This window comes from Marmota monax, unplaced genomic scaffold, assembly GCF_021218885.2.
Source record: "Marmota monax isolate L192 unplaced genomic scaffold, Marmota_monax_Labrador192_F-V1.1 WCK01_AAM20220418_F8-fsc00480, whole genome shotgun sequence".
Taxonomy (NCBI): domain Eukaryota; kingdom Metazoa; phylum Chordata; class Mammalia; order Rodentia; family Sciuridae; genus Marmota; species Marmota monax.
The window spans coordinates 383,448-408,421 of record NW_026692418.1 but is presented as its reverse complement, the minus strand read 5'-3'; the positions used below and the strand labels follow the sequence as shown (position 1 = coordinate 408,421).

Sequence of the window (24,974 nt, the reverse complement as noted above, 5' to 3'; positions counted from 1 at the left end):
ACCCAGCTTTCTTTACTTTCTCTTACTCTGTTATGGTCATTGCAGTCTAGCACATATAGTTGCTTTGAGTTAACAATTCAACTTTTGTACTTTGAGACAAGTTAGGAGGTAGCAGCAGTTTAGACAAATCTTACCAGTTTATATAGCAGTAGTTTAAGGCATTGACACAGGGATCATGAGTATGGTGGGTATCAGGAGGATGCACACCCCTGGAACTGTATTAGTTAATTTCTTTGATAAACATGCATCAAGGGGCTGGGGTTATGGCTCAGTGGTAGAGCACTTGCCTAGCATGTGTGAGGCACTGGGTTCGAGTCTCAGCACTGCATATAAATAAATAGAATAAAGGTTCACTGAAAACTAAAAAATATTTTTTAAAAATGCAACAGATACTTTCTATATGTAGGGCTCATATGGGGCTTCATGCTTAGAATACACAGATGAACAAGAAGCCGGGACCTTAGGGCTTACTGGGGAAACAAACAGTAAGAGTTCACGGTGAGGGGCTGGGGGTGTGGCTCAGTGGTAAAGCGCTTGCCTCGCATGTGTGAGGCCCTGAGTTAGATTCTCAGCACCACGTATATAAATGAATAAAGTAAAGGTCCATCAACAACTAAAAAATATATATGTATTAAAAAATATTCCAGAGCTGAGGTTGTGGCTCAGTGGTAGAGCACTAGCCTAGTACATGTGAGACCCTGGGTTCCATCCTCAGCATCACATAAAAAACCAAATAAACAAAATAAAGGTATTGTGCCCAACTATTTAAAAAAAAAATTCCACAGTGTCCTCAGGAGCTAGCTGTACCTGGGCTGAATATATTGCCTGATCAGAAGTGTGCCACAGTATAAAGTAAGCCACGTGCCTGGATGTGATACTTGAATACCTTCAGTATGCCTTTACTGATGGGCCTTTCTCTTTCCTTTTTTTTTTTTTTTTTTGATTCCTTAGTGGAATTCCCGAAAGCTCTGTCTTCCTCCTCATTGCCTGACCAGAGCTGCCCTCAACCTAGGAGGACCTCTCGTTTTGCTCAGTGTAAGTATGTGGTCCATTTAAAACTCAGGTTTGGGGGCTGGGGCTGTGGCTCAGTGGTAGAGCACTAGCTTTGCATGTGTGAGACACTGGATTCAATTTTCAGCAGCACCGCATATAAATAAATAAGTAAAATAAAGGTCCATAACAACTAAAAAAAAATATTGAAGAAAAACAACTGGGGGGTGCTGGGGTTGTGGCTCAGCAGTAGAGTGCTATCCTCACATGTACGAGACCCTGGGTTCGATCCTCAGCACCACATAAAAATAAATAAGTGAGATAAAGGTATTGTGTCCAGCTACAACTAAAAAAAATAAATATTTAAAAGAAGAAAAAGGTAGAGAGAAAAGGAAGAACATGCTGTCTGTCTTCCCGCTGCAAGGCCCACTCCCTGGCTGACTGTAGTTGTGTTTGTTGTCCAGAATAGGTCCCTCCACACGGGGAGTTGAGTACAAAGGCAAAGAGGCGTTGAGACTCCCAAATTTCAGACTCAGCTAGACCCATGAGCACTTAGAGCCCAGGCAACCTTTGAATATCCAGGCAGGGGTCACCAATTACAGCCAACTGCCTGTTCCCCCACCTGCATAGGTGCTACTGCTGTCCGAGTCTGGGGAGTCCTTAAGAGCATGGATCATGGAGCTGGGGGTGTGACTCCCAGCATCACTAGCTGTGTGAGCTTGGATGAATCACTTCGTCCCTTAGAGACTCAGTTTCCTCATTTGTAAAATGGTGACAACAATAGCATTTCTCTTGTGGGCTTTCTATGAGGATGCACAAGTGCATGTATGTGAAATAATGCATTGAGTGGTCATGGCACACAAGAGTTAGCAGTTGTTCACTCAGTAGGAAACAACAAGGGTTGGGGTATTGCTCAGTGGTAGAGCACTTGTCTAGCATGTCTGAGGCCCTGGATTTGATCACTAACACTGAAAAAAAAGGGGGGGGGGAAATAATATGAAATATACAAGATGAGGGCCAGGGTTGTGGCTCACTGGTAGAGTGCTTGTCTAGCATGCGTGAGGCATTGGCTTCGATCCCTGGCACCACATAAAAATAAATAAATAAATAAATAAAATAAAGTATTGTGTCCATCTACAGCTAAATATATATATATATATATATATATATATATATATATATATATACACACACACACACACACACACACAAGATGAATAAGATACATACCTTAATTAGAAAACCAAAGTTTAACTAGAGAGATCCAATAGCAATAGTCATACTTGTAAAGCATAGGAATATTGAGAAAAATAAGAGATGATTTTGTGCTGCATGGAATTCAGCCAGCGGGAAGAGAGGGCTTCCTGAAAGATAACTAATGGGTAGGTGAAAAGTAAGGCACCTGGATATGGACACACCTGTAATCCCAGTGGTTCGGAAGGCTGAGGCAGGGGGATCATGAGTTTAAAGCCAGCCTCAGCAATGGCGAGGCCCTAAGCAACTCAATAAGACCCTGTCTCTAAATAAAATACAAAATAGGACTGGGGATGTGGTTCAGTGGTCGAGTGCCCCTGAGTTTAATCCCTGGTACAAAAAAAAGAAAAGTAAGGCAGGAATGGGGTATTGTTCATATAACAACATCTAGAATATATCTATCTATCTAAATAAATAAATTAAAAAATATATTTTTAGTTGTATATGGACTTAATTTTATTTTATTTATTTTTATGTGGTGCTGAGGATCGAACCCAGTGCCTTACACATGTTAGGCAAGTGCTCTGCCATTGAGCTATAACCGCATCCCCTTGGTGTACCAATTTTAATGCATGTATGAGTAAAATATTTTCACCCCTCAGAACACAACACTGAGCTGGGGATGAAGCTCAGTTGGTAGAGTGCTTGCCTTACATGCATGCACAAGGCCCTGGGTTCAATTCTCAGCACCACACACACACACACACACACAAAAAAAAATACAATGCTGCTTTTTCTATTAGATGACATGTTAGCCTGGATGATCCAAAGCCAGCTGATCTTGTGGTGGTATACTTTTCTCCTCAGGGATCATCAATCCAACCTTTGACTTGGGAAGCCTTTCCTGTATCCTGAAGGTATCAGAGGATTGCCGGACAGTGACTGTGTCTCAATTCCGGCAGCCCTATCCTTGGAGTCAAGAGAGGTTTTCAACCAGCCAGGTCTTATGTTCCCAGGCCCTGTCTTCTGGGCGGCATTACTGGGAAGTGGACACGAAGTGCTGCAATAACTGGGCAGTTGGAGTGGCCTCTTGGGGCATGAGCCGAGACCGGATGCTGGGAAGGACTGCAGACTCTTGGTGCATAGAGTGGAAGGGAACTGGCCAGCTGTCTGCATGGACCATGGTCAAAGAAACTGTCCTTGGCTCAGACAGACCTGGGGTGGTGGGCATCTGGCTGGACCTGGAGGAGAGGAAGCTTGCCTTCTATTCAGTGGCCAGTCAGGAGAAGCTTCTGTATGAGTGTGAGATGGCGGCCTCCTCTCCTCTGCACCCTGCCTTCTGGCTCTATGGCCTAACTCCTGGAAACTCCCTGATCATAAATCAAGTACGAGTATAAAGCTTCCTCAGGGGTTAAAACACAGTGGTCTCCTGGCTTCTCTCTCTGCCTTCAAGCAGGTGGCAACTCAACTTAAGAATCCCACTTTTGAAGTTCATCCTTTTGTGTGGTACAGGATTAACAAAGCAGGCTTGAAGTTCTTGAACCCTGCACATTTCAAAGAAAGGACTGGCCTCTGACAGACTCAAGAGAGGGGACCTATAAGCCCTTCAAATATCTTGCCTGGCATGAGTGGCTTGGTTTAAGTGGGGGCTTTGGGCCATGCAGTATCACCTTGACCTCTGCACGGGCTAGAGATTAAGTCAGCCATGTGGGCAGTGAGGCATGCCTATGTGACAGATCCCCAATAAAAGCATTGAATACTGCGGCTTGGGGAACCTTCCCTGATTGGCAGTACTCCAACCACATTGCCACACATCATTGCTGGGAAAATTAAGCAATGTCCTCAGGACCCCACTGGGAGGGGATGGATGATTGGGAATTCTCTTGCTCTGTGTGCCTTTTTCTATTGCTGATTTTATTCTGTGGCCTTTCACTACAGTAAATTGTAACTGGTAATGATTCACTGAATGCAAGGGTGGCCACAGGGACCCCAGAACATAAGGGACATACATTACTTATCAGTCGCTGTGTAATGATATTACTATGGATTTAGTGGTTTAAAACAATTTACATTTATTATCTCACTGTTTCTGTGGGTCAGGAGTCAGCGTCCAGCTTAGCTGAGGCTTCTGCTTCTGAGTCTCTCAAGTTGAAGTTGACATGTCAGCTGGGGCCACAGTGTCACAGGAGGCTCAACCAGGAAAGGATCTGCTCTGGAACTCATGTGGTGGGCAGCATTCAGTTTCTTGTTGTTGAATTGACAGCTGCTATTTCTTGGTGACCGTTGACTGGAGACCACCCTCAGTTCCTTACCCCCTGAGTTTTTGCAACAGAGTTGCTTGCCTCCTCCCAGTCAATAAAGAAGAGAAAGTCTCTTGGCAAGATGGACATGAAGGGCTGGGGTTGTGGCTCAGTGGTAGAGCACTGCCTAGTGCGTGTGACACACTGGGTTTGATCCTCAGGACCACATATAAATAAATAAATAAATAAATAAATAAATAAAATTATATTTTTTAAAAAATAAGGCTTCCTATGCACAGTATTAATTTATATATATAAAAAAGATGGATGTGAAATCTTACACAATAATTACATAAACATATAATGGCACATATCCTATTACCTTTGCCTTATTCTGTTGGATAGAAGCAAGTCATAGATCACACCCACACTTAAAGGGAGGGCATGAAACAAGGGTAAGAACTCCAGAATGTGGGGTGCATGGGAGGCACCTTATAGTCTGTCTGGCATATGTGTCATTTCTTACTTGATTTTTCCTACTTTATTTATTTGTGTATTTATGTATGTATTTATTTATATTTTGCAGTGCTAGAGACTGAACCCAGGGATACTCTATTGCTGAGCTACATTCCCAGCCATTTTTTTTTAAATTTTAATATTTATTTATTTACTTACTTACTTATTTATTTTTAGTTTTCGGCAGACACAACATCTTTTTTTGTATGTGGTGCTAAGGATCGAACCCAGTGCCACACGTATGCCAGTCGAGCGCGCTACCGCTTGAGCCACATCCCCAGCCCCCCAGCCATTTTTTAAAAATTTGAGATAGGGCCTCACTAAATTGCTCAGGCTGGCCTCACATGATCTGCCTGCCTCATCCTTCTGAGACTCTGAGATTATAGACATACACTACCGTACCTGGAAAATTCCCCTATTTTTAAAAATCATTTTATTACATAACAATACAGATACAGAAAACTACCCAAAACACATGTGGGTCTTAAACATCCTGGAAACTACTATTCAGGTCAAGAAATGAAACCTGTTGCCCACCACAGAAGCTCTGTATGTAGCTGGGTGTGGTGGCACATGCCTGTAATCCCAGCAACTCAGGAGGCTGAGGCAGGAGGATCACAAGTTCAAAGACAACCTCAGCAATTTAGCAAGGCCCTAAGCAACTTGGCAAGACCCTGTCTTTAAAAAAAAAGTGGGGGGGCTGGTGATGTGGCTTAGTGGTTAAATACCCCTGGGTTCAGTCCCTGATACCCCCCACCCCAAAAAAGAGAAGAAGCTGTTTTGTCATGTGCCCCACTTCAATCACAACCCCGCAACACCTGAGAGCAGTCCTGACTTTCCCACTAATCATTTCTGTACTTTTCTGTAGAGTTTTATCACCCAAATATGTCTGTAGCCACAAAACTTAGTCTTGCCCCCATTTTCAAAAAACTGGTATGCTTTTGGGCTGGGCTTGTGGTTCAGTGGTAGAGCACTTGCTTAGCATGTGAGGCACTGGGTTTAATAATCAGCACTGCTTATAAATAAATGAATAAAGGTCCATCAACAACTAAAAAAATTATAAATAATTGGTATGCTTTTTAAAAACAGCTTTGTTTTAAAACAAGACTCAACTTACATACTGTAAAATTCACCTATTTAAACAGTATAAACCAGTGCTCTTTAGTGTATTTACAGAGTTGTGAAATCATCAGCATAATCTAATTTTAGAACATTTTAATCACCCCAGAAAGAACTCTTATACCTTTTACTAAGTGATTGGTCCTAAGTCTCCTACTCTACATATCTCCCCTATATCTCTGTCTCCTTTTCTTTTCCTAGCGATTCATCTGCCGAAGGACCCCCAGCTAGATTTGCACCTATTTTGAAGATTTGGAAATTCAACTCTGTTGGGTCAGATTGGGCAGAAAGCATTGGCACACAACTAGCCAGGAAGCCTGGGGTGGTACACTTAACCTCTCTTTGCCTCTGTTTGTCTGTAAGATGGAGGCAGTTACCTTACCTACCCTTACCTTCCTCATAGGACTGCTGAGAAAATTAAATAAAGTAATAGATGAGGAGATCAGAAGACTTTTCTTCGTGCTAGAGGACCATGAAAAGGCTCTCTGGGGCTGGGGCTGGCTCAGTGGTACAGCACTTGCCTAGAATGTGGGAGGCACTGGGTTTGATCCTCAGCCCCAAATAGAAATAAAATAAAGGTATTGTATCCATCTACAGCTAAAAATGATTTTTAAAAGGCTCTCTGCCCTCACTCTTTTTTTTCCCAGTTAATTATCAATCTACTCGTTGACTATTTTGTTATCTCTTTATTTATTGTACTAGAGATTGAACCCAGGGGTACTCTACCATGGAGCCACCTCCCCAGCCCTATTTATTTATTTATTTATTTATTTTTAACAGAGAGAGAGAAAAAAGAGAGAGAATTTTTTAATATTTATTTTTCAATTTTTCGGTGGACACAACATCTTTATTTTATTTTTATGTGGTGCTGAGGATCGAACCCAGTGCCCTGCGCATGCCAGGCGAGCACGTCACCGCTTGAGCCACATCCCCAGCCCCCCTTTTTATTTTTTATTTTGAGACAGAGAGTTTCACTAAATTACTTAGGGCCTTGCTAAGTTGCTGAGGCTGGTCTTAAACTTGCAGTCCTCTAGTCTCAACCTCCTAAGTTGCTGGGATCACAGGTGTACACCAGTCCATCTGGCTTCTCTGTCCTCCCTTTTTGCATTATGGAGCTTTTATTGTTTTACTCACAGTCATCTTGATGTTTACCTTTTGGGTCAAAATTTAGCATTTAGAAGCCAGGGTTCTAATCTCTTGCTGTGATGCCTTTTGTTGAATAGCATGCTTTTAATCAATGTTTGGATAACAAGATCTTTGTGAGGGTGGGGTTTATCTGTTGGTCCTATGATTTCCTCAAACTGGAGCCAAAGTGTAAGAATCACAAGGGGGGGGGGGCGGAGTGGAGACCGTCGCTTTTGGTTGCCTTGCTTTTGTCTCACTTTTACTGCCTGCACATCCCTTCTGGTACACAGTGGGAAATGACATCCTTCCCTCAATCAAAACATAAAATCTTCCAAAAGAAAAACAAAACAAAACAAAACAAAAACTGAAGCCAAAATGCCAATGGATAAAAGACTTTGCACTTGAGTCTGGTTTTGTGTGAATCAGGAAATTATCCGCCCAAAGCCCAAGCTGGAAAATTTACAGCCAGGACTTTCCTAATCTATGGGGGCAACTGTGTCATAATACCATAGACTGGGTGGCTTACACAACAGGGATTTATTTCTCACAGTCTGGAGGCTGGGAAGTTCAAGGTCAAGATTTAAGGGAGCTCTCTGGGATTTCATTTTTATAAGGATTCTGTCCCCATTATGAGGGCACTATCCTCATGACCTAATCTCTTCCTAAAAAGTCCCACCTCTAATCCCATCACCACATCCTGGGTTAGAAAACCAGTATGTAAATTTTAAGGGAAACAAATATTTAACTTGAGCAGGGACATAAATGCTCACGGAAAGAGCATCAGGGACTCCTGGGATGTTTCTCTCAAAAACATCATTTTTTTTTTCTGTCAAGTCTTGTCTCTCTTAATTGTTTTCTTCCTATGGGGCTAGGGATAATGGAATATCCTGGTCAGTGATGGGGCCTGCCTATATCAGTCTCCACTTCATTTTTCCTGCATCTCAGGTATGCACTTAGCCCCTGGTGAGGCAGCTATTGAACAGCACTGTTATACTCTTTTTCTTTTTTCTTTTGCAGTGCTGGGGATTGAACCCAGAGCCTCATTGATGCATGGAACTGAGCCACATCCCCAGTCCATTATTGTTCTCCTTATTGAGGTCTAGAGCTTTGCTTCTGCTAAGTAGGAAGCCACCATCTTGTTAGTATTGAGGCAACCTGGAATACAGTTATATCTATCTATTCCTTGCTTCTCTTCTCTTGCAGGATTTTTGTTTGTTTGTTTGTTTGTTTTTGTTTGTTTGTTTGTTTGTTTTTGGAAAAGCTAAAATTGAGGACTTTATTTTATAGGTGACTTCAGAAACATACCTCTGAATCAAACAGTGTTGTTTTTCTGGGTAAATTTCTGAAGTCTCTTGCTCTGGTCAAGGGAAAACTCCCTTTTCCAGGGGGATTTGGGACTTTAGGAGACCCCCCCTTTTTTTGGCATATCCCCAGCTCCATCATCCCTCACTCCTGCCTGAGCCTTTATCCCCAAACTCTAAATTCATCCTCATGCATAATTTCTCAAAATCCTAATCGCTGCATGAATTGTCCTTCCAAAGACCCTGACTTTCTCTGCAATTCTATTTATGTAGTGCTGAAGATTGTTTTGATTTGGGATTTGACTTCCAAATCAGCCACGGGGTTCCAAGAAGCATGAACAACCTGCAGGATTCTTGTCACATCTGCATATCTCCTATGCTATATTTTACTTATCATTTTTTCCTAAATCAACTCACTTTCCCCTCTCTCAAGTACATTTATTTCAAAAGCCTTTGTGTGTGTGTGTGTGTGTGTGTGTGTGTGTGGTGTGTGCTGGGATTGAACCTATGGGTGCTTAACCACTGAGCCACATCCCAGCCCTTTTATTGTTATTTTTTAAATTATGAGACAGGGTCTCAGTTGCCTAGGGCCTTGCTAAGTTGCTGAGGCTGGATTTGAACTTGCATCCTCCTGCCTAAGCCTCCTGGGCCACTGGAATTACAGGCATGCACCACCGCCTGCCAAAAGGAGACTCTTTGAATTATGTAGATGGAAAACAGAAGCATGTTTTTAGATAGAAAGGTAACCCTAGACATGTTTCAAGCAAAACGAAGCAATGCAACCACCTTGTTATTGTCCTCTCAGACTCTGAAACTGAGGCTTGCTAGGGACCTTCCCCGCTCCCAAAGGAGATTATCAGATGTTCAAAATTTATAGGCTTTCACCTTGTCTTAATCAGGATTGAAAGATAAATAGAAAATTTTCTGGCTATGAGATACTGTTTTCAATGTCCTTGAACCATCTCCATTATCTCTTGTTCAGCTCCTTTGGGAAATTTGAATGTAAAAGATGTCTGGTGCAATAAGATTCCTCTGTCCTCTTCTCTCCAGAGATGCTTGACTCACTGAGGGGCTGTATCTTCCTTCCCTGCTCAGTGAAGTGGTTTTATCTCTATTTTTCAGAATAAATTTTTTCTTAAATATTTATTTATTTATTTTAGTTTTCGGTGGACACAACATCTTTCTTTGTATGTGGTGTTGAGGATCGAACCCAGGCCGCACGCATGCCAGGCAAGCACACTACCGCTTGAGCCACATCCCCAGCCCCTTTCAGAATAAATTTGCCCTGGGGGAGAGAGCTTCATGGCTTTGGGCAGTGACAACCTCCAGGACAGAATGCTTGGGATTCCCACAGCTTCAGTTCTTCTTCTTCTTCTTTTTTTTTTTTTAATTGATTTTATTTTTTAACTACATGACAGCAGAACACATCACAATTCTTATTACACATATACAGCACAATGTTTCATATCGCTGTATATAAAGTATGTTCACACCAATTCGTGTCTTCATACATGTACTTTGAATAATGATGTCCATCACATTCCACCATCCTTGCTAACCCCATGCCCCCTCTCTTCCCCCTCCCACCCCTCTGCCCTATCTAGAGTTCCTCTATTCATCTATTCCTTGCATGCTCCCCCTCCCTACCCCACTATACGTCAGACTCCTTATATCAGAGAAAACATTCGGCATTTGTTTTTTTGGGATTGGCTAACTTCACTTATCATTATCTTCTCCAACTCCACCTATTTACCTGCAAATGCCATGATTTTATTCTCTTTTATTGCTGAGTAATATTCATTCCAGTGTGTATATATTCCACATTTTTAAAATCCATTCGTCTACGGAAGGGCATCTAGGTTGTTTCCTCAGTTCAGTTACTGTGAATTGTGCTGCAATAAACATTGATGTGGCTGTGTCCCTATAGTATGCTGTTTTTAAGTTCTTTGGGTATAGACTGAGAAGAGGAATAGCTGGGTCAAATGGTGGTTCCATTCCCAGTTTTCCAAGGAATCTCCATACTGCTTTCCATATTGGCTGCACCAATTTGCAGTCCCACCAGCGATGTATGAGTGTACCTTTTTCCCCACATCCTCGCCAACACTTATTGTTGTTTGTCTTCATAATAGCTGCCATTCTGACTGGAGTGAGATTAAATCTTAGAGTAGTTTTGATTTACATTTCTCTGATTGCTAGAGATGATGAACATTTTTTCATATATTTGTTGGTTGGTGCAGACATCTGAGAAGATGTCTGTTCAGTTCTTTGGCCCATTTATTGATTGGGTTATTTATTTATTTATTTATTTTTTTGGTGCTTAGCTTTTTGAGTTCTTTACATATCCTAGAGTTTAGTGCTGTATCTGATATGTGAGGGCTAAAAATTTGCTCCCAAGATGTAGGCTCTCTGTTCACCTCACAGATTGTTTCTTTTGCTGAGAAGGAAATTTTCAATTTGAGTTCATCCCATTTATTAATGATTCTTGGTTTTAATTCTTGAGCTATAGGAGTCTTATTAAGGAAGTTGGGGCCTAATCCCACATGATGGAGATTAGGGCCTACTTTTTCTTCTAATATACGCAGAGTCTCTGGTTTAATTCCTAGGTCCTTGATCCACTTTGAGTTGAGTTTTGTGCATGGTGAGAGAGAGGGGTTTAATTTCATTTTGTTGCATATGGATTTCCAGTTTTCCTAGCACCATTTATTGAAGAGGCTCTTTTCTCCAGTGTATGTTTTTGGCGCCTTTGTCTAATATAAGATAATTATAATTTTGTCCCACAGCTTCTTTTATCTTGCCATCTTCCATATAAGGTAGGTACCAAGTTCTGACGCTTGATTCTACCTCCTCATCCTGCCTTTCCTCTTCCTTCTATCCACACACCAGGTTCAGACTCTTATCATTTCTCTCTTAGATTATTCTGAGGAGGAGGAGAAAAAAGTCCCAAAGTGCTCTCTGTCCTATTTTCTACTTTCATCACAGAATACTTCTGTGACCGTAGGTATGTGGGGTTGTGTCCCCTCACACCAAGCCAACAGTTCTCTGTGGATTCCAGCTGGGGTATTTTATAATTTATCTCAGATTTGATGCTGTCTACCTGGAGATAGAGTCAGATCCCACAGGTTGAGGGTTCAGTGCCATAAGGGTGCCCCACAATAGATGCCAGGTGCAGGCCCCAGGGTGTAATCCATGCTGACTGTAGAGAGCAGACTGCGCCCTGCTCTGAGTTTCTCCGTGATATGTAGAACAGTAGTTCTCCGACGGAGCCTAATCCTGAGTTATTTCATTTTATAAAGCAGAAGTTTGCCATGAGTTACTCCATTATGAAATAACTTCAGTACTGAGATAGAATGTCTATACTCCTTCTCTATGAAAGTAAACAACCACCGCCTAGCACAACGAAGGCACAAAATAAAAAATAAATTCGTCATGCTAATAAAAATAATCACCTGTGAACTTATCCAATTTATCAGAAGCACATGGATGCATGGGTATATCAAACTCATATTAGAAAACCCAGGCCTATGAGTTTCTCTTTTTTAAAAAATATTTATTATTTAGTTGTAGTTGGACACAATACCTTTATTTTATTTATTTATTTTTTTGTGGTGCTGAGGATCGAACCCAGAGCCTTGCATGAGCTAGCTGAGCGCTCTTCACTGAGCCACAACCCCAGCCCCCCCATGATCTTCTTGAACACACCAGACCAACAAATGAAGTAACCCCTTCATCTGAGGCCCATTAAAGGAGGAGCATCCCCGAGACTGGAAATGGCAGCACAATGACTCTGTCATCTGGTCACTCTTCATGAGCTTTGCCCAGGATAATTACCATGGTGATGAATTTCTGAATCTCTGTTGCAGAGCGTGATTTCCCCTGGCGGTGACAACCATACTTAGCCCAGTCCAAACTGACACTTGGAAACTGCTATCTGTCCCCTTTGGCCTCCAATAAGTTCCTGCACTTTGACAATTCTGTGTCTTGAACAAGTTCTGGCTGGTTCATAATCTTATCTGTACACCTACAGTGACTCTATAGCATTCCTATCTGCTCTCTGCCTTTGTTCACAGTTCAGCCTCTGGAACCCCTGCCTAACCTATATGTTTCCTTGTGTAAAGTGTGATGTGTCACTTGAGTGTTATAGATATTAATAATGAAGATTGTAATAAAATAATTTAGCTGGGTGTGGTGGTGCATGCCTGTAATCCCAAGTGTCTGGGGATGAGGGTGGTGGGGTGTACTGATGCAAGAAGATCTCAAGTTCAAAGTGAGGCCCTAAGCAACTCATTGAGACCCTGTCTCTAAATAAAATACAAAAATGGGCTGGGCATGTGACTCAGTGGTTAAGTGCCCTTGAGTTTAATCCCTGGTACCAAATATATATATATATATATATATATATATATATATATATATATATATATATATACACATACATACATACACACACACACACACACATATATATATATATATAGTATTGAACATGTATGGACTTTTTTATTCTCTTTATTCCCTAAACAATACAGTATAAAAACTATCTACATAGTGGTTAAATTGTATTAGGTATTATAAGTCATCTCCATTTAAAAATACAGGAGGCTCTGCAAAGGTTATAAGCAAATACTATGCCATTTTTATATAAGGAAATTGAGTATCCTCAGATTTTGATATGGGGGTCTTCCTAGAATCAATTCCCCACCTATACTAAGGGACAACTGTGTGTGTGTGTGTGTGTGTGTGTGTGTGTTTATATATACACACATATATGCTTAGTGTGTTTATACGTATTTCTTCTTTTGAAATATTGTCTATGAATATATTTAATTCTGGTGATTTCTTTGCAGAGATAAACAGAAATGAAAAATTTATTATTCTATGGAATTTTTGGTCTTATAGAAATGGCTTGGGGCCCAAAAACAATTTGACAATCACTCTGGTATGTATAAGTCAGCAAAATTTGTTCTAATATATGTAGGGTAATTAAAATTTTCATTAAATGCATTTTGTCTTTCAGAGTTTTCAGTTTGGTGAGCAGGCTAATCAATTTGCCCTTAAGAAGATAATGCGGGCTGGGGATGTGGCTCAAGCGGTAGCGCGCTCGCCTGGCATGCGTGCGGCCCGGGTTCGACCCTCAGCACCACATACAAACAAAGATGTTGTGTCCTCCAATAACTAAAAAATAAAATATTAAAAATTCTCTCTCTCTTAAAAAAAAAAGAACACTTAAAAAAAAAAAAGAAGATAATGCAAGTCAACAAATGCATTCCAAATTTAAAATGCAGCTGTTAGGGGTGACACGTGAGCTCACACTACCTTTTAAGCAATGTGATGAACACTTTACCAGCATTACTTTATTTCATTCTCAATAGAGTCTTAAGGGATAGTTCCATTTCACAGATGAAGTTTATTTTATTCTTATTTTTATAGAGTACCGGGGATTGAATCCAGGGGCACTTGATCACTGAGCAACATTCCTACCCCTATTTTGTATTTTATTTAGAGATAGGGTCTTACCAAGTTGCTGAGGCTGGCTTGGAACTCATCCTCCTTCCTTAGCCTCCCAAGCTGCTGGGATTACAGGCGTGTGCCTCTGCACCCGGTAAAGTCTTATTTTTTCAGAGACATTATGTCACTTGCCCCACATTGCATGACTAGCAAAGCAGTGAAGACATGCAGAGACTTCAGAGTCTATCCATAAGGGAATTCAGTCTATTTGTGGGGAGGATGATCAGAAAGGGCTCTCAATATCAATTATCTTTTAATTGAGGCATTTGTTTTCCAGTGTATCTGAAGGAAGTTTGAGAAATTAAAAAGAAAACTGAATGCAAACTCATCAACAGACGAGACTCTTGTCTGGAAATTTTCTTTCAACGCAGTGATAAACAAATGCCTTTTAATAAGTAAATTGTGGGGACTGGGGTTGTGGCTCAGTGATGGAGCACTTGCCTAGAATGTGTGAGGCACTGGGTTTGATTCTCAGCACCACCTATAAATAAAACATAAAGGTCCATTAACAACTAAAATAAATAAAGATTTTAAAAAAATTAGTAAATTGTGCTGAGTGATATACCCTCAAGCCAAATCAAGCTAACAGAATCTATACCCTCTCTCTAGAGGTAGCAATGCTGGAAATGTGTATCTTATAGACTCAGGGTCCAGTCATTTCACAGGGATATCAAAAACCAGATTTCAAATATTAAGCTATCGGTCTGACCCAAGTCCAGTGTGCACACGCAGTGGACAGCATAGGCAAAGGAGAAAGACAACTTCTGAGGCGAAAGTCCCTGCATGCACATGGCCTTCACCAGGATTGGCTCTGAAGCTCCTTTGTGGACTGATGAAATCAGAGCCCAGAACCCTTTAGGACAATGCAGAGGATATGGCTGTTTGAACAGTGAACCAAGAATAAGCACATTAAAAGGCAAGATAAACCGGGCATAGTGGTACACACTTGTTATCCCAGCATCTTGGGAGGCTGACACAGGAGGACCGCAAGTTCAAAGCCAGCCTCAGCAATGGCGAGGCTCTAAGCAACTCAGTGAGACCCTGTCTCTAATAAAACACCAAATAAGGCCAGGGTTGTGGCTCAGTGGTTAAGTGCCCTGGGTTCAATCCCTGGTTCAAAAAAAAAAAAAAAGGCAAGATAAAATATTTACCTGGTCTCAAGGCACTGGACTTTTCGGCTCCACTAGAAGAGCAGTTCTGGGAGGAAAAGGAGAGGCTTCCTGGAAGGAGTGGGAGACAAATATGGAGAAAGTGCAGATGATGGGTGCAGCTTTGGATTTAACTTGAGAGACCAAAGAGAGATGGGCCTGAAGAGTGGGACTGATGCCAACCTAAGTCTTATTTGGCCTCCTGCCCAGGTCTGTGTCTAACTCACCAATCAGAGACAGAGCCCTTGTTCCACCCATCGTGGGTCATTTCCCACACACTATCTCTTCTACACACTTGCCTGGGATGTTCTGTTGTCCTGGGCCTCAGAAAGAGGCTGTTACAAGTACTCCCTCTAATAGGCAGAAAAGATGGATCCCTTTATCTCCTGGCAAAAGCACTTTGCTTTGACTTCCCAGTGTTCCCTGCATAGAAGCTGCACAAAGCCTGTGCATTCTAGAGGAAAATTCCATTGGTGCCTTCTAGATACCAATGTGTCTTCTTGGCATAATCCAATCTCCTTAATATGCTGTAATAAATCTGAAATATCCTGACAGTAAATTTCACTGCCAACAACTCCATTCTCTGGCTTACGTGGTGCTGCAGTGTATGTCATCGTGGGGCTCTCCTTAGGCTCAGAGAGGGGGACAGATGTCATGTCCTTCAGAATTTGTTTTATTTGACCAGTATTTACACATCACTGACCAGGTACCAGGCACTATTCTTAGTGATTTCCTATTATATTAACTCATTTTTAAAATTCCTTTAATCTTCCCAATGATTGCCATGAGGTATTGTTATTTCCATTTGGCAGAGAGGTTCAATAATTTGCTTGGTGGTGCACAGCTAATAATTGGCAGAATTGAAATTTAGACCTAGTAGGGGGATTCTAGAGTCCTTGCTTTTTACCACTGACCTCTGCTGTCTCTATGGTACCTGAATGACCCCTGGTGGATATTTGTTAGCATTTTGAGAAGGACATAAGTAAGGCTCAAGGCAAGCCAAGGGCTGATAAGATGTGGAGAGTGACTGTAAAAGGAAACTTACATTGCAGTATGGCTTGGATATGAGATGTCTGCCAAAAACTCCTGTGTTAATGCAGGAAGGAATGTTCAGAGGTGAAATATTTTGATTGGGAGGGCTGAACCTAATCAGTCTGTTTGAATGGACTGGGTTGTAACTGTAGGCAGGTAGGGCATGGCTGGAGGAGGAGGGTCACTAGGGCTAGGCCCTAGAAGGTTTCCTCTTTCCTGCATCCCCTTCCCCCTTCCCTCTTTGCTTCCTGGCTGCCTTGAACTGAGCAGCACTCCTCTGCCACGCTCTTCTGCCATTATATCAGCTTTACCTTGGGCCCAGAACCGTGGATTCAGCTCCACCATGCACTGAACCTCTGGAACCACGAACCAAAATAAACTTCCCCTCCTCTGTTGTTCGTGTTGGGTAATTTTGGTCACAGCAAAGCAAAAGCTGACTAACACAGCAGGGGAGGGAAATTCTGGCATGTGAGATTCCTTCTCTCCCACTTAAGCAAGTGCCAGCCTTGGTTTGTGCTAAACCATATTCTCTGCCCACTGAAAGTGCTTGTCATTGCCTCCTTTCTGCCGCCCATGAGTCTAGATTTTTTTTTTTTGAGACCATATTTTTAAGTAAGTATTTATAAAGGAGTTTTTGCCAACATTATCTCTACAATTTCCTCCAAATAAACTCTTCCCCCGCGTCAACTGCCTACCAGGCATTTTCCTTAATAAAAAATGCAAAGGCTTTAACCAGCACACATCAATCAGTATACTGCATTGCTAAGCTGTAGATGTATTGAATGCATGTTCAGCTTACAGTATTTTCAATTTATGATGAGTTTACATGGATGTAACTCCATTATAAATTGAGGAGAAACTGAACCTAATTTCATGGAATTTCCCAAACAACTGCAAAGAAGACATCAGTCTTCATTTGATAGAAAAGGGAGGCACAAGTAACATGAGTTCTAAAGACTTATTGTACCTTATTTGCATTCACCCGGGAATATGACTTTTTTTTTTTTTTTTGCAGTACTTAGGATAGAACCCAGGAGTGCTCTACCACTGAGTTACATTTCTGCTTTTTTTATTTTGAAATTTCACTAAATTGCCCAGGTTGTCCTCAAACTTGCAAAGTTCCTGCCTCAGCCTCCAGAGTTACGGGGATTATAGATGTGTGCCACTGCAACCAAATGGTTTATAACTTCTTCTTTTTTTTTTCTTTATTTAATTTATTTATTTATATGTGGTGTTGAGGATCGAACCCAGGCCTTGCACGTGCTAGGCAAGTGCTCTACTGCCTGAGCCACAACCCCAGCCCAGAATATAACTTCTTTATCTCCCAGTTAACAATGATTATGTCTTTCCCATCTCCCTCCTTATCATATTACAGACTCAGTGAGTTTTTCAAAGGGTTTCCTCCCCTGTATTCGTTTGGGACATCAAACGGCTAAGATGATGAAATACTGTAGTGATATAACATATGTGCCTCAAAACCTGTGGATTGCAACTTTTCAGTGAACTTTTATGATCATAGTGATTGCTGAGATAAATAGAGCACACACTGAGGCTAGCACTGACCTAAATGCTTGACATGCATTATCTTTTTTTTTAAAACTGAGAATTGAATGTTTTACCACTGAGCTACATCCCCAGTCCTTTTTATTTTGAAACAGATTCTTGCTAAATTGCTTATGGCCTCACTAAATTGCTGAGACTAGCCTCAAACTTGCAATTCTCCTGTCTCAGTCTCACAAGTCGCTGGGATTACAGGAATGCAATACCGTGCCCAGAAGCATGCATTTTTTTTTTTTAAAGAGAGAGTGAGAGAGGGAGAGAAATAATTTTAATATTTATTTTTTAGTTATCGGTAGACACAACATCTTTGTATGTGGTGCTGAGGATCGAACCCGGGCCGCACGCATGCCAGGCAAGCGCGCTACCGCTTGAGCCACATCCCAGCCCCAAGCATGCATTATTTTATTTACTCTTCACAACCACAGTAAGAGGTAGGTATTATCATTGATATATTACAGATGAAGGAAAAGGCTAGAGAAGTAACAGAACTTACTCAAGATCACATAGCTATTAGGTGATGGAATCTGGATTCAAACCCAGGAAATTGGTCAGAAATTTTGAACTGCTGCAGAAGACCACATGACTTCTTCTAAGAGAAGTGTGATCAGTATTATGCACATTTTATTACCTTTAAAATTTTATTATGTAATATTTTAGATAGAAAAAGGTACATTATGCACAATGTTTCATTAGTGCAATATATAGATGTATGTTTGGCATACACACACACACACACACACACACACATATATATATATATATATATATATATATATATATATATATATATATAATAGTTTTGTGCCACTTAATGACATGGGTATGTTTTAAGAAATGTGTTAGGTTATTTTATAATTGTGCAAACATTATAGAGTGTGTTATCACAAACCTAGATAGTATAGCCTACTAGGGAATGTAGCTCAGTGGTAGAGTGCTTGTCCAGCATGCACCAGGCCCTGGGTTCAATCCCCAGCACTGCCTCCCACCACCACCAAAAGAAAAAAAAAAAAGAATCACCTACTATATACCTGAGCTATAGGTAAAGCCACTGTGCTATATGCAGTCCATCATTGACCAAAATGTTGTTATGTGGGAAATTACTATATATCTATTTCCCAGTGTGTGCCAAGCATTAGGATGTAGTAACAAATTACCCCAGATGAAGAGGGTCAGGAGAAAGTTTAAGGCAATGTTAGAAAAATCAGTTACAGTTTATTATCCATTTCCACTTATGTGTCTAGCATTATCCTAGTCAAGAGAAGTATTAGAAGACCCTGCCATAAAATAAACCACATAGCCTAATGTGGTGGCTGCACCTGTAATCCCAGCCGTTCGGCAGACTAGGACTGGAGGATCACAGGTTCAAAGCCAGCCTCAGCAACTTAAGCAAAAAGCTTAAGTTTTTTGTAAGAAAACTTAAGCAAAAAGGTGGGGGCTCAGGGGATGTTGTCGGTGGTTAGCGCCCTTGGATTCAATCATTCCCGGTACCAAATAAAATAAGCCGCATAGAGGAAAGTCACTTAGTTTTGTTACCAAAAAAAAAAAAAAAATTGGTCTCTTTTTTTGTTTTTTGTTTTTGGTTTTTTTTTTGTACTGAAGATTGAACCCCAGCCTGTTTCTCATTTTTTAAATTTTGAGACAGGGTTTTGCTAAATTGTTCAGGACCTCCTTAAATTGCCCAGACTGGCTTTGAATTTGTGATTCTCCTGCCTCAGCTTCTTGAGAGGCTGGGATTACTGGTATGAGCCACCGCGCCTGGCCAATTGGTCTGTTTGTACAGCATAAAAACTAACATTTTATAATCGTATCTTATAGACATAAAGGCAAAAAGCAGGTACAGTGATGAGCTCTGGGTGGTGTACAGGGCCAGACCTTGGGAGCCAGTCATCCCATTTAATCAAGTATCTTCTGAAGGATATGTCTAATAAGATGGGGATACACTTAAAAACCAGGTAGGCAGGTTGCTGCCCTCCTGGGGCCTATCGTCTGGTGAGAACCCTGCTCTGAGTCATTGACAAGCTCTAGCTATGTGACCTTGGATAAGAAAATTCTCCGCTCCCAATTCTGTAAAATATATGGGGTTAAACCAGGGAATCTGGTACTCAAATCCGGTGACCAAAGAGTATCGCTGGCTGCTGTATTCATATAGGGGTGGGTTAGGCTCCCTGTCCCTGCGCTACCGCAAGCCTGACGGCGGGGGCGCTGTGCAGGCATGCAGAGCGTTTGCGTTCCGAAAGCGCGTGTCCCTCGCCGCATGCCGTCGTTCGCGCGGCCGCCACCGCCCGCGGAGCAGGAGGGGCGGAGCTGGCTCTGTCCGGGCTCCCGAGCGGGGAGGCTGCCCAGGAGGAGGTGCGGCGGGTCCCAGCGGCCGAGGTTCGGGCGGAGCGACTGGAGAGGCTGGCAGGTGGTGCTGGCAGCGTGGGGAGAGTGGCGCCGTGGGCTGGGCGCTCTTGGCCGGAGGAGTTCACTCCATGCGTGCGGGCCAAGCACGGCCCCTGCGAGCCGTCGACATGAAGAAAGACGTGCGGATCCTGCTGGTGGGAGAACGTGAGTCCGCGCGCCCGGGCTGGCCGCGGCCGCCCTTGTCCTTCTCTTGCCTCAGCCTTGACCCTCCTCGCCCCTCGCAGCTCGGCTGCCTCTCTGTGCCACCAGGCCTCCCAGCTCCTTCTCTCTTCCCTTTCGGCTACGCGCCGGCGGCCCTTATCCTCTCACCGCACCCGGGCCCTCCCCAGATCTCCCTTTCGTGTCCCCAATGCTCCTCGCAAGCCTCGTCTCCTTTATCCCCTAACGCCCGACCTCATCCCTCCGAAGGTCCTCTCATCCTGCTCCTCCTCGCGTCCTTTCCTCCTGGGCCTCAGAGCTTCCCAGGCCGCCTCCTTTCACCCTCTCTTCTTCTGTGGAGATTCCCTTGTCAGTCACTGCCTGGCAGATGCTGGAACAGCAGCCTAACCAATTGGGATTGCGGGAGCCGACTCCCGCGGAAGCTAGGGGGAGGGGTGCAGAACTATGCCACTTGGGGGCAAGGTCAGGTCTCTCTCTCTCTCTCTCTCTCTCTCTCTCTCTCTCTCTCTCTCTCCCTCCCTCTCCCTCCTTTTTGCGCTCGCTGGCGGTCCTCGCTTTCTCGGTGCGTTGACTCAGAGCGTTGGGCTGTAGTCTAGCTTGGTGGTAGAGCACTTGCCTAACCTGCGCCAGGTCCGGGTGTTCGATCCCTAAGGCCGGGTGGTGGCGGCGGAGGAGGCGTTTCGTAGCGATCCTTGTGCTTTGTATGGGAGTAACTCCTGGTACTGGACATTTACTTTCAACTTCACGTTATCCAAGTACTCAATTAGTAATAATTATCTGGGGAGAGTCCGTTAGTTGAGTCAATGATAGTTACCCTAAAACCTAATTCTTCCTACTTTTTTAACCATTCTTTATTCCACGACTACTTGGTAGTTAATTTATAAATATCAGCAGGCATACAAGACTCCAGCAGGTATATAAACACACAAGACCCGCTCCTTACCCCAACCCCGCGAGATTCTAAGATTTCACTTTTTGCCGATATAATAAAGGAGAGATGCTTCTGCTCGGTGACATATAGATAGAACAGCAGGGACTTTTCTTATTTTTACTTTTTTTTTTTTTTTTTTTTTTTTTGGTATTAGGGTAAACCCAGGGGCACTCAACCACTGAACCACATCCCCAGCCCTTTTAGAGACAGGGTCTCGCCGAGTTACATAGGGCCTGGCTAAATTGCTGAGGCTGGCTTTGAGAACTCACGATCCTCCTGCCTCAGCCTCGGGAGCTGCTGGGATTACAGGCATGTGCCACGATGTCCAGCAGCAGGGACTTCTTAATACCATTGTGTCAGTTACATCACTCAATTGCCAGGATTAAAATATAAAGAAAGTAGGCTAGGGAGGGCTGGAGTTGTTTGGTTTTGAATCATTAATTAATGCTCCATTGCTGTTTTTTTAAACAGGGATTGAACTCAGGGGTGCTTAGCCAGTGAGCTACACCCCCAGCACTTTTTATTTTTTATTTTGAGACAGGGTTTCACCAAGTTGCTAGGGCCTCGCTAAATTGCTGAGGCTGGTTTTGAACTCATGATCTCCTGCTGAGCCTCTGGGATTACAGGTGTGTGCCATTGCATCTGGCTGCCATTGCTGATTTTAAGCATTTTTTTTTTCCCTAAACTACGTTACATATTTGAGGTCTCTGCTATGTGCTCTGGAAAGTTAACATATTTTTACTCTCTGAATTGTTTGTTGAAATTTCTGTTCATCTGCTGTTTGGAGATATCTTCCTTTAGAATCAGAATTTGGAAGCAAGCTTAGCCATAGTTTATGTTTAGTTTGCAGTTAATGAATTTTAAGTTATAACTGTATTTAATTGTATTTTTCATGGATTTTCTTGATAAATTTCAGAAAGGTGTTATTTAACATGATTCATGAAGATGCATTTGGAGCAAGATTAGAGAAAGTGGGTGACTTGCTTAGAAAGCCGATCCTTAACTGTATCTTGAAATGGGTTTATAGTACAGTAATTTTTATGCTAATTTTTAGAAAAAGAAAACTCTGGTTGGGGATGTAGCTCAATGGTAGAGTGCTTGCCTTGCATGCTATCATCTACAAGGCCTTGGGTTCAGTCCCCAGCTCTGGGGGAAAAAAGATCCTAGGTTTAGTTTTGAATATAGGAAGCAATTCCACATTGTTGGTATATAAAAGATCTAAATAGAAATGTTGCCAATAGGGGCGGGGGTTGTGGCTCAGTGGTAGTTGCTGACCTAGCAGTGGGAGGCCCTGGGTTTGATCCTCAGCACCACATAAAAATGAATAAATAAATAAAATAAAGGTATTATGTCCATCTACAACTAAAAAAAAAATAAATATTACAAAAAAAGTTGTCAATATGTAAGATACATCATCAGCCTTCAGACATTTTGGTTAAAACATTAAAGGTGTTGTTTATTTAGAAATATGTAAAATAGGGACTGGGGTGGTAGGTCAGTGGTAGAGTGCTTACCTCCCATACGTGAGGCACTGGGTTCGGTTCTCAGCACCACATATAAATATATAAATAAAATAAAGGTCCATCAACAACAAAAGAATATTTAAAAAAGGAAATATGTAAAGTAATTCAAATATTTGTTACAAAAATCACAAGCTGTATTCTGTAGAAATGAAAGCAAGTAAAAGAGTTGATAAAACTATATATTAGAGTTTTCTGATTACAGGGGGAAACTTGACACAAGACAAAGTCTTGTGTTTTGAAGGTGATACTTAAAGAGGTTGAAACCAAAAGCTTTAGGTCATCTACTATAAATAAATAAATAAATGTAAATATTCATTTTTGAAATATTAGAAATAGAGTACATTTAATTAAAGTATATAATTTTATTTAGTCATTAAAAAAGCTGATGTTTGGGGGGAAATATTTGAGACTTTATTTTTGGAGATTTAAAGTAAGTATCTGTCAGTTGTTAGCTCTTTAAGTGTGACCAAAGCTATTTTAATATGGATCTGATACATGGATTTATCTATACTACTAATATTAGAAAACAGTGGTAGCAATTTGAATTATCACTTGCTTACTTAAGTGAGCATAGTTTTCAGATGCCAAGGCGAACAGAAAAGTAAAGAAAATGGAGCATCCTCTCTGGTATTATTGTTTTAAAGCTTGTTCTTTCATTCTGTATCACTTTGTTACATTTTATTGCTGTCAGTTTCTGTCCCTGAACCGTGCAGTAGCAGCTTCATTCACTGAAGTTCTGAAATAGTTATGAGTACTTTCAACATTCTATTAGCTAAACCATTCTACTGTACTGTTGAGGTGCAATGGATCTTTTTTTGGCCCACTTCTGATTTATCTAGGCTTTAATGCTAATTGCTTAATGTTTATTTAGCTTAGATCAAAGAAGTTTGTCTCTCTATACATTTTAGGTATTTGTTACAGAGAAAGTGAAAGTGTCTTAAATGTAATATGTATCTTAGCTTAATTATTGAACATAGCAAATGCTATTCAGACCAGACCAGAAGTCAATTACTATTTTTAAGCCAAAATAAAAATTTAAAAATCTTTAAAAATACACTCACACAGAACTCAGTTCTTCAGGGCATAATTTTTCATGGTCAATTTGTTGGCTAGAATTTATGCTTAACTAGATTTGCTTTAGTATACTTAACAGGTATCCTTGTTACAGTAGAATTAGCAAGCACTGTATTACCCTTTTATCTAAATCATGTTGCTACATTAGTAGATTAATGAAAGCTTGAGATATATTTGTCTTCTACTGGTAAAAGTCATTAAGAAAATGGAACTGTTATTTTGTTTTCCAAAGAATCTGGTACCTCTAACCTGGTTTGTCTTACCTAATTTATCTCCCCAACTTCCCAAACTAGTTCAAGCTTCAGTTGTTGTGGCCTAGACTTTTGCAATATCTCCTTAACTGGTCTCCCTCCTACTTTTGTCCATTCTCCGTGAAGCAGGCAGAATCACCTTCAAAAAAAATCTCAGATCTTGTTACCCATTTTAAAAATTCTACTTTCACTTAAAGCCCAGACTTTTTAAATGCAGGTCTCCGAGACTCTTAACAATCTTGCCTTTGCTTCACTCTCATGCTACTCTCCTTCATTGATTTCTCTACAAGTAGGCCCTGATTTGGGAAATATCCTCATTACCGAATGTATTTACTCATTTGCTTTCCTGTTTCTCGAAAGAAAGCTTCTTGAAGGCATGGGATTTGTCTTATTTGTTCCTCTCTCTCCAGCAGCTAGAACAGACTTGGCACAAAGTAAGCATTCAAGTGTCTGTTGAATGAGTTCCTTTTTCCAAATGACTCCTCTCATTCATAAAAATGTGATCATTCCCCTTTTCTCTCTTTTTAAAAAAATTTTATACTTTTATTAGTGCATTATAGTTGTACATAATTGTGGGGTTCTTTGTGACATATTCATACGTGCATGTACCATAATTTGCTCTATTTCATTCCCGCATACTTCCCCTTTCCCTCCTTCTCATCTCCTTCCTCAATTCTACTGGTTTTCCTTCTATTTATTTATTAATTTATTTTTAATTGGTGCATTATAATTATTCATAGAATGGGATTCATTGTGATACATTTATACATGCACATAGAATAAATAATTTGGTTGATTTCATTTCACAGTCTCTCCCCTTTCCCACCCTTCCTCTACTGGTCTCCATTCTATTTTCATGAGATCCCCTTTTGAAAATTCCTAATTTCCCTTTAGCTTCTGCAT

The 24,974-nt window shown here is 41.4% G+C and overlaps 2 protein-coding genes across 11 annotated transcripts in view; both read left to right on the top strand.

The window, feature by feature from the left end:
* The first annotated feature begins 878 nt into the window (after positions 1–878).
* Positions 879–3,983, top strand: LOC124091737 (E3 ubiquitin-protein ligase RNF135-like). The gene is made up of 2 exons (XM_046442934.2): positions 879–1,035; positions 3,052–3,983. The coding sequence occupies exons 1-2, from the start codon at positions 894–896 to the stop codon at positions 3,579–3,581; spliced, it is 672 nt and encodes a 223-aa protein (XP_046298890.1). The 5' UTR covers positions 879–893; the 3' UTR covers positions 3,582–3,983.
* A 16,036-nt stretch (positions 3,984–20,019) lies between these two features.
* Rhot1 (ras homolog family member T1) overlaps positions 20,020–24,974 on the top strand; it is a 69,978-nt gene continuing 65,023 nt past the window's right edge. For 7 of the 10 annotated variants that reach the window (XR_009226679.1, XM_046442927.2, XM_058578782.1 and 4 more), the window contains exon 1: positions 20,020–20,277. Coding sequence is in view for 8 of the 10 variants with exons in the window: in XM_046442927.2 (XP_046298883.1) it covers positions 20,202–20,277 (76 nt within the window). In the remaining 2 variants the exon portion in view is untranslated. The remainder of the gene's footprint in view (positions 20,278–24,974) is intronic. The other 3 variants (XR_009226680.1, XM_046442932.2, XM_058578783.1) reach the window with 1 other exon arrangement.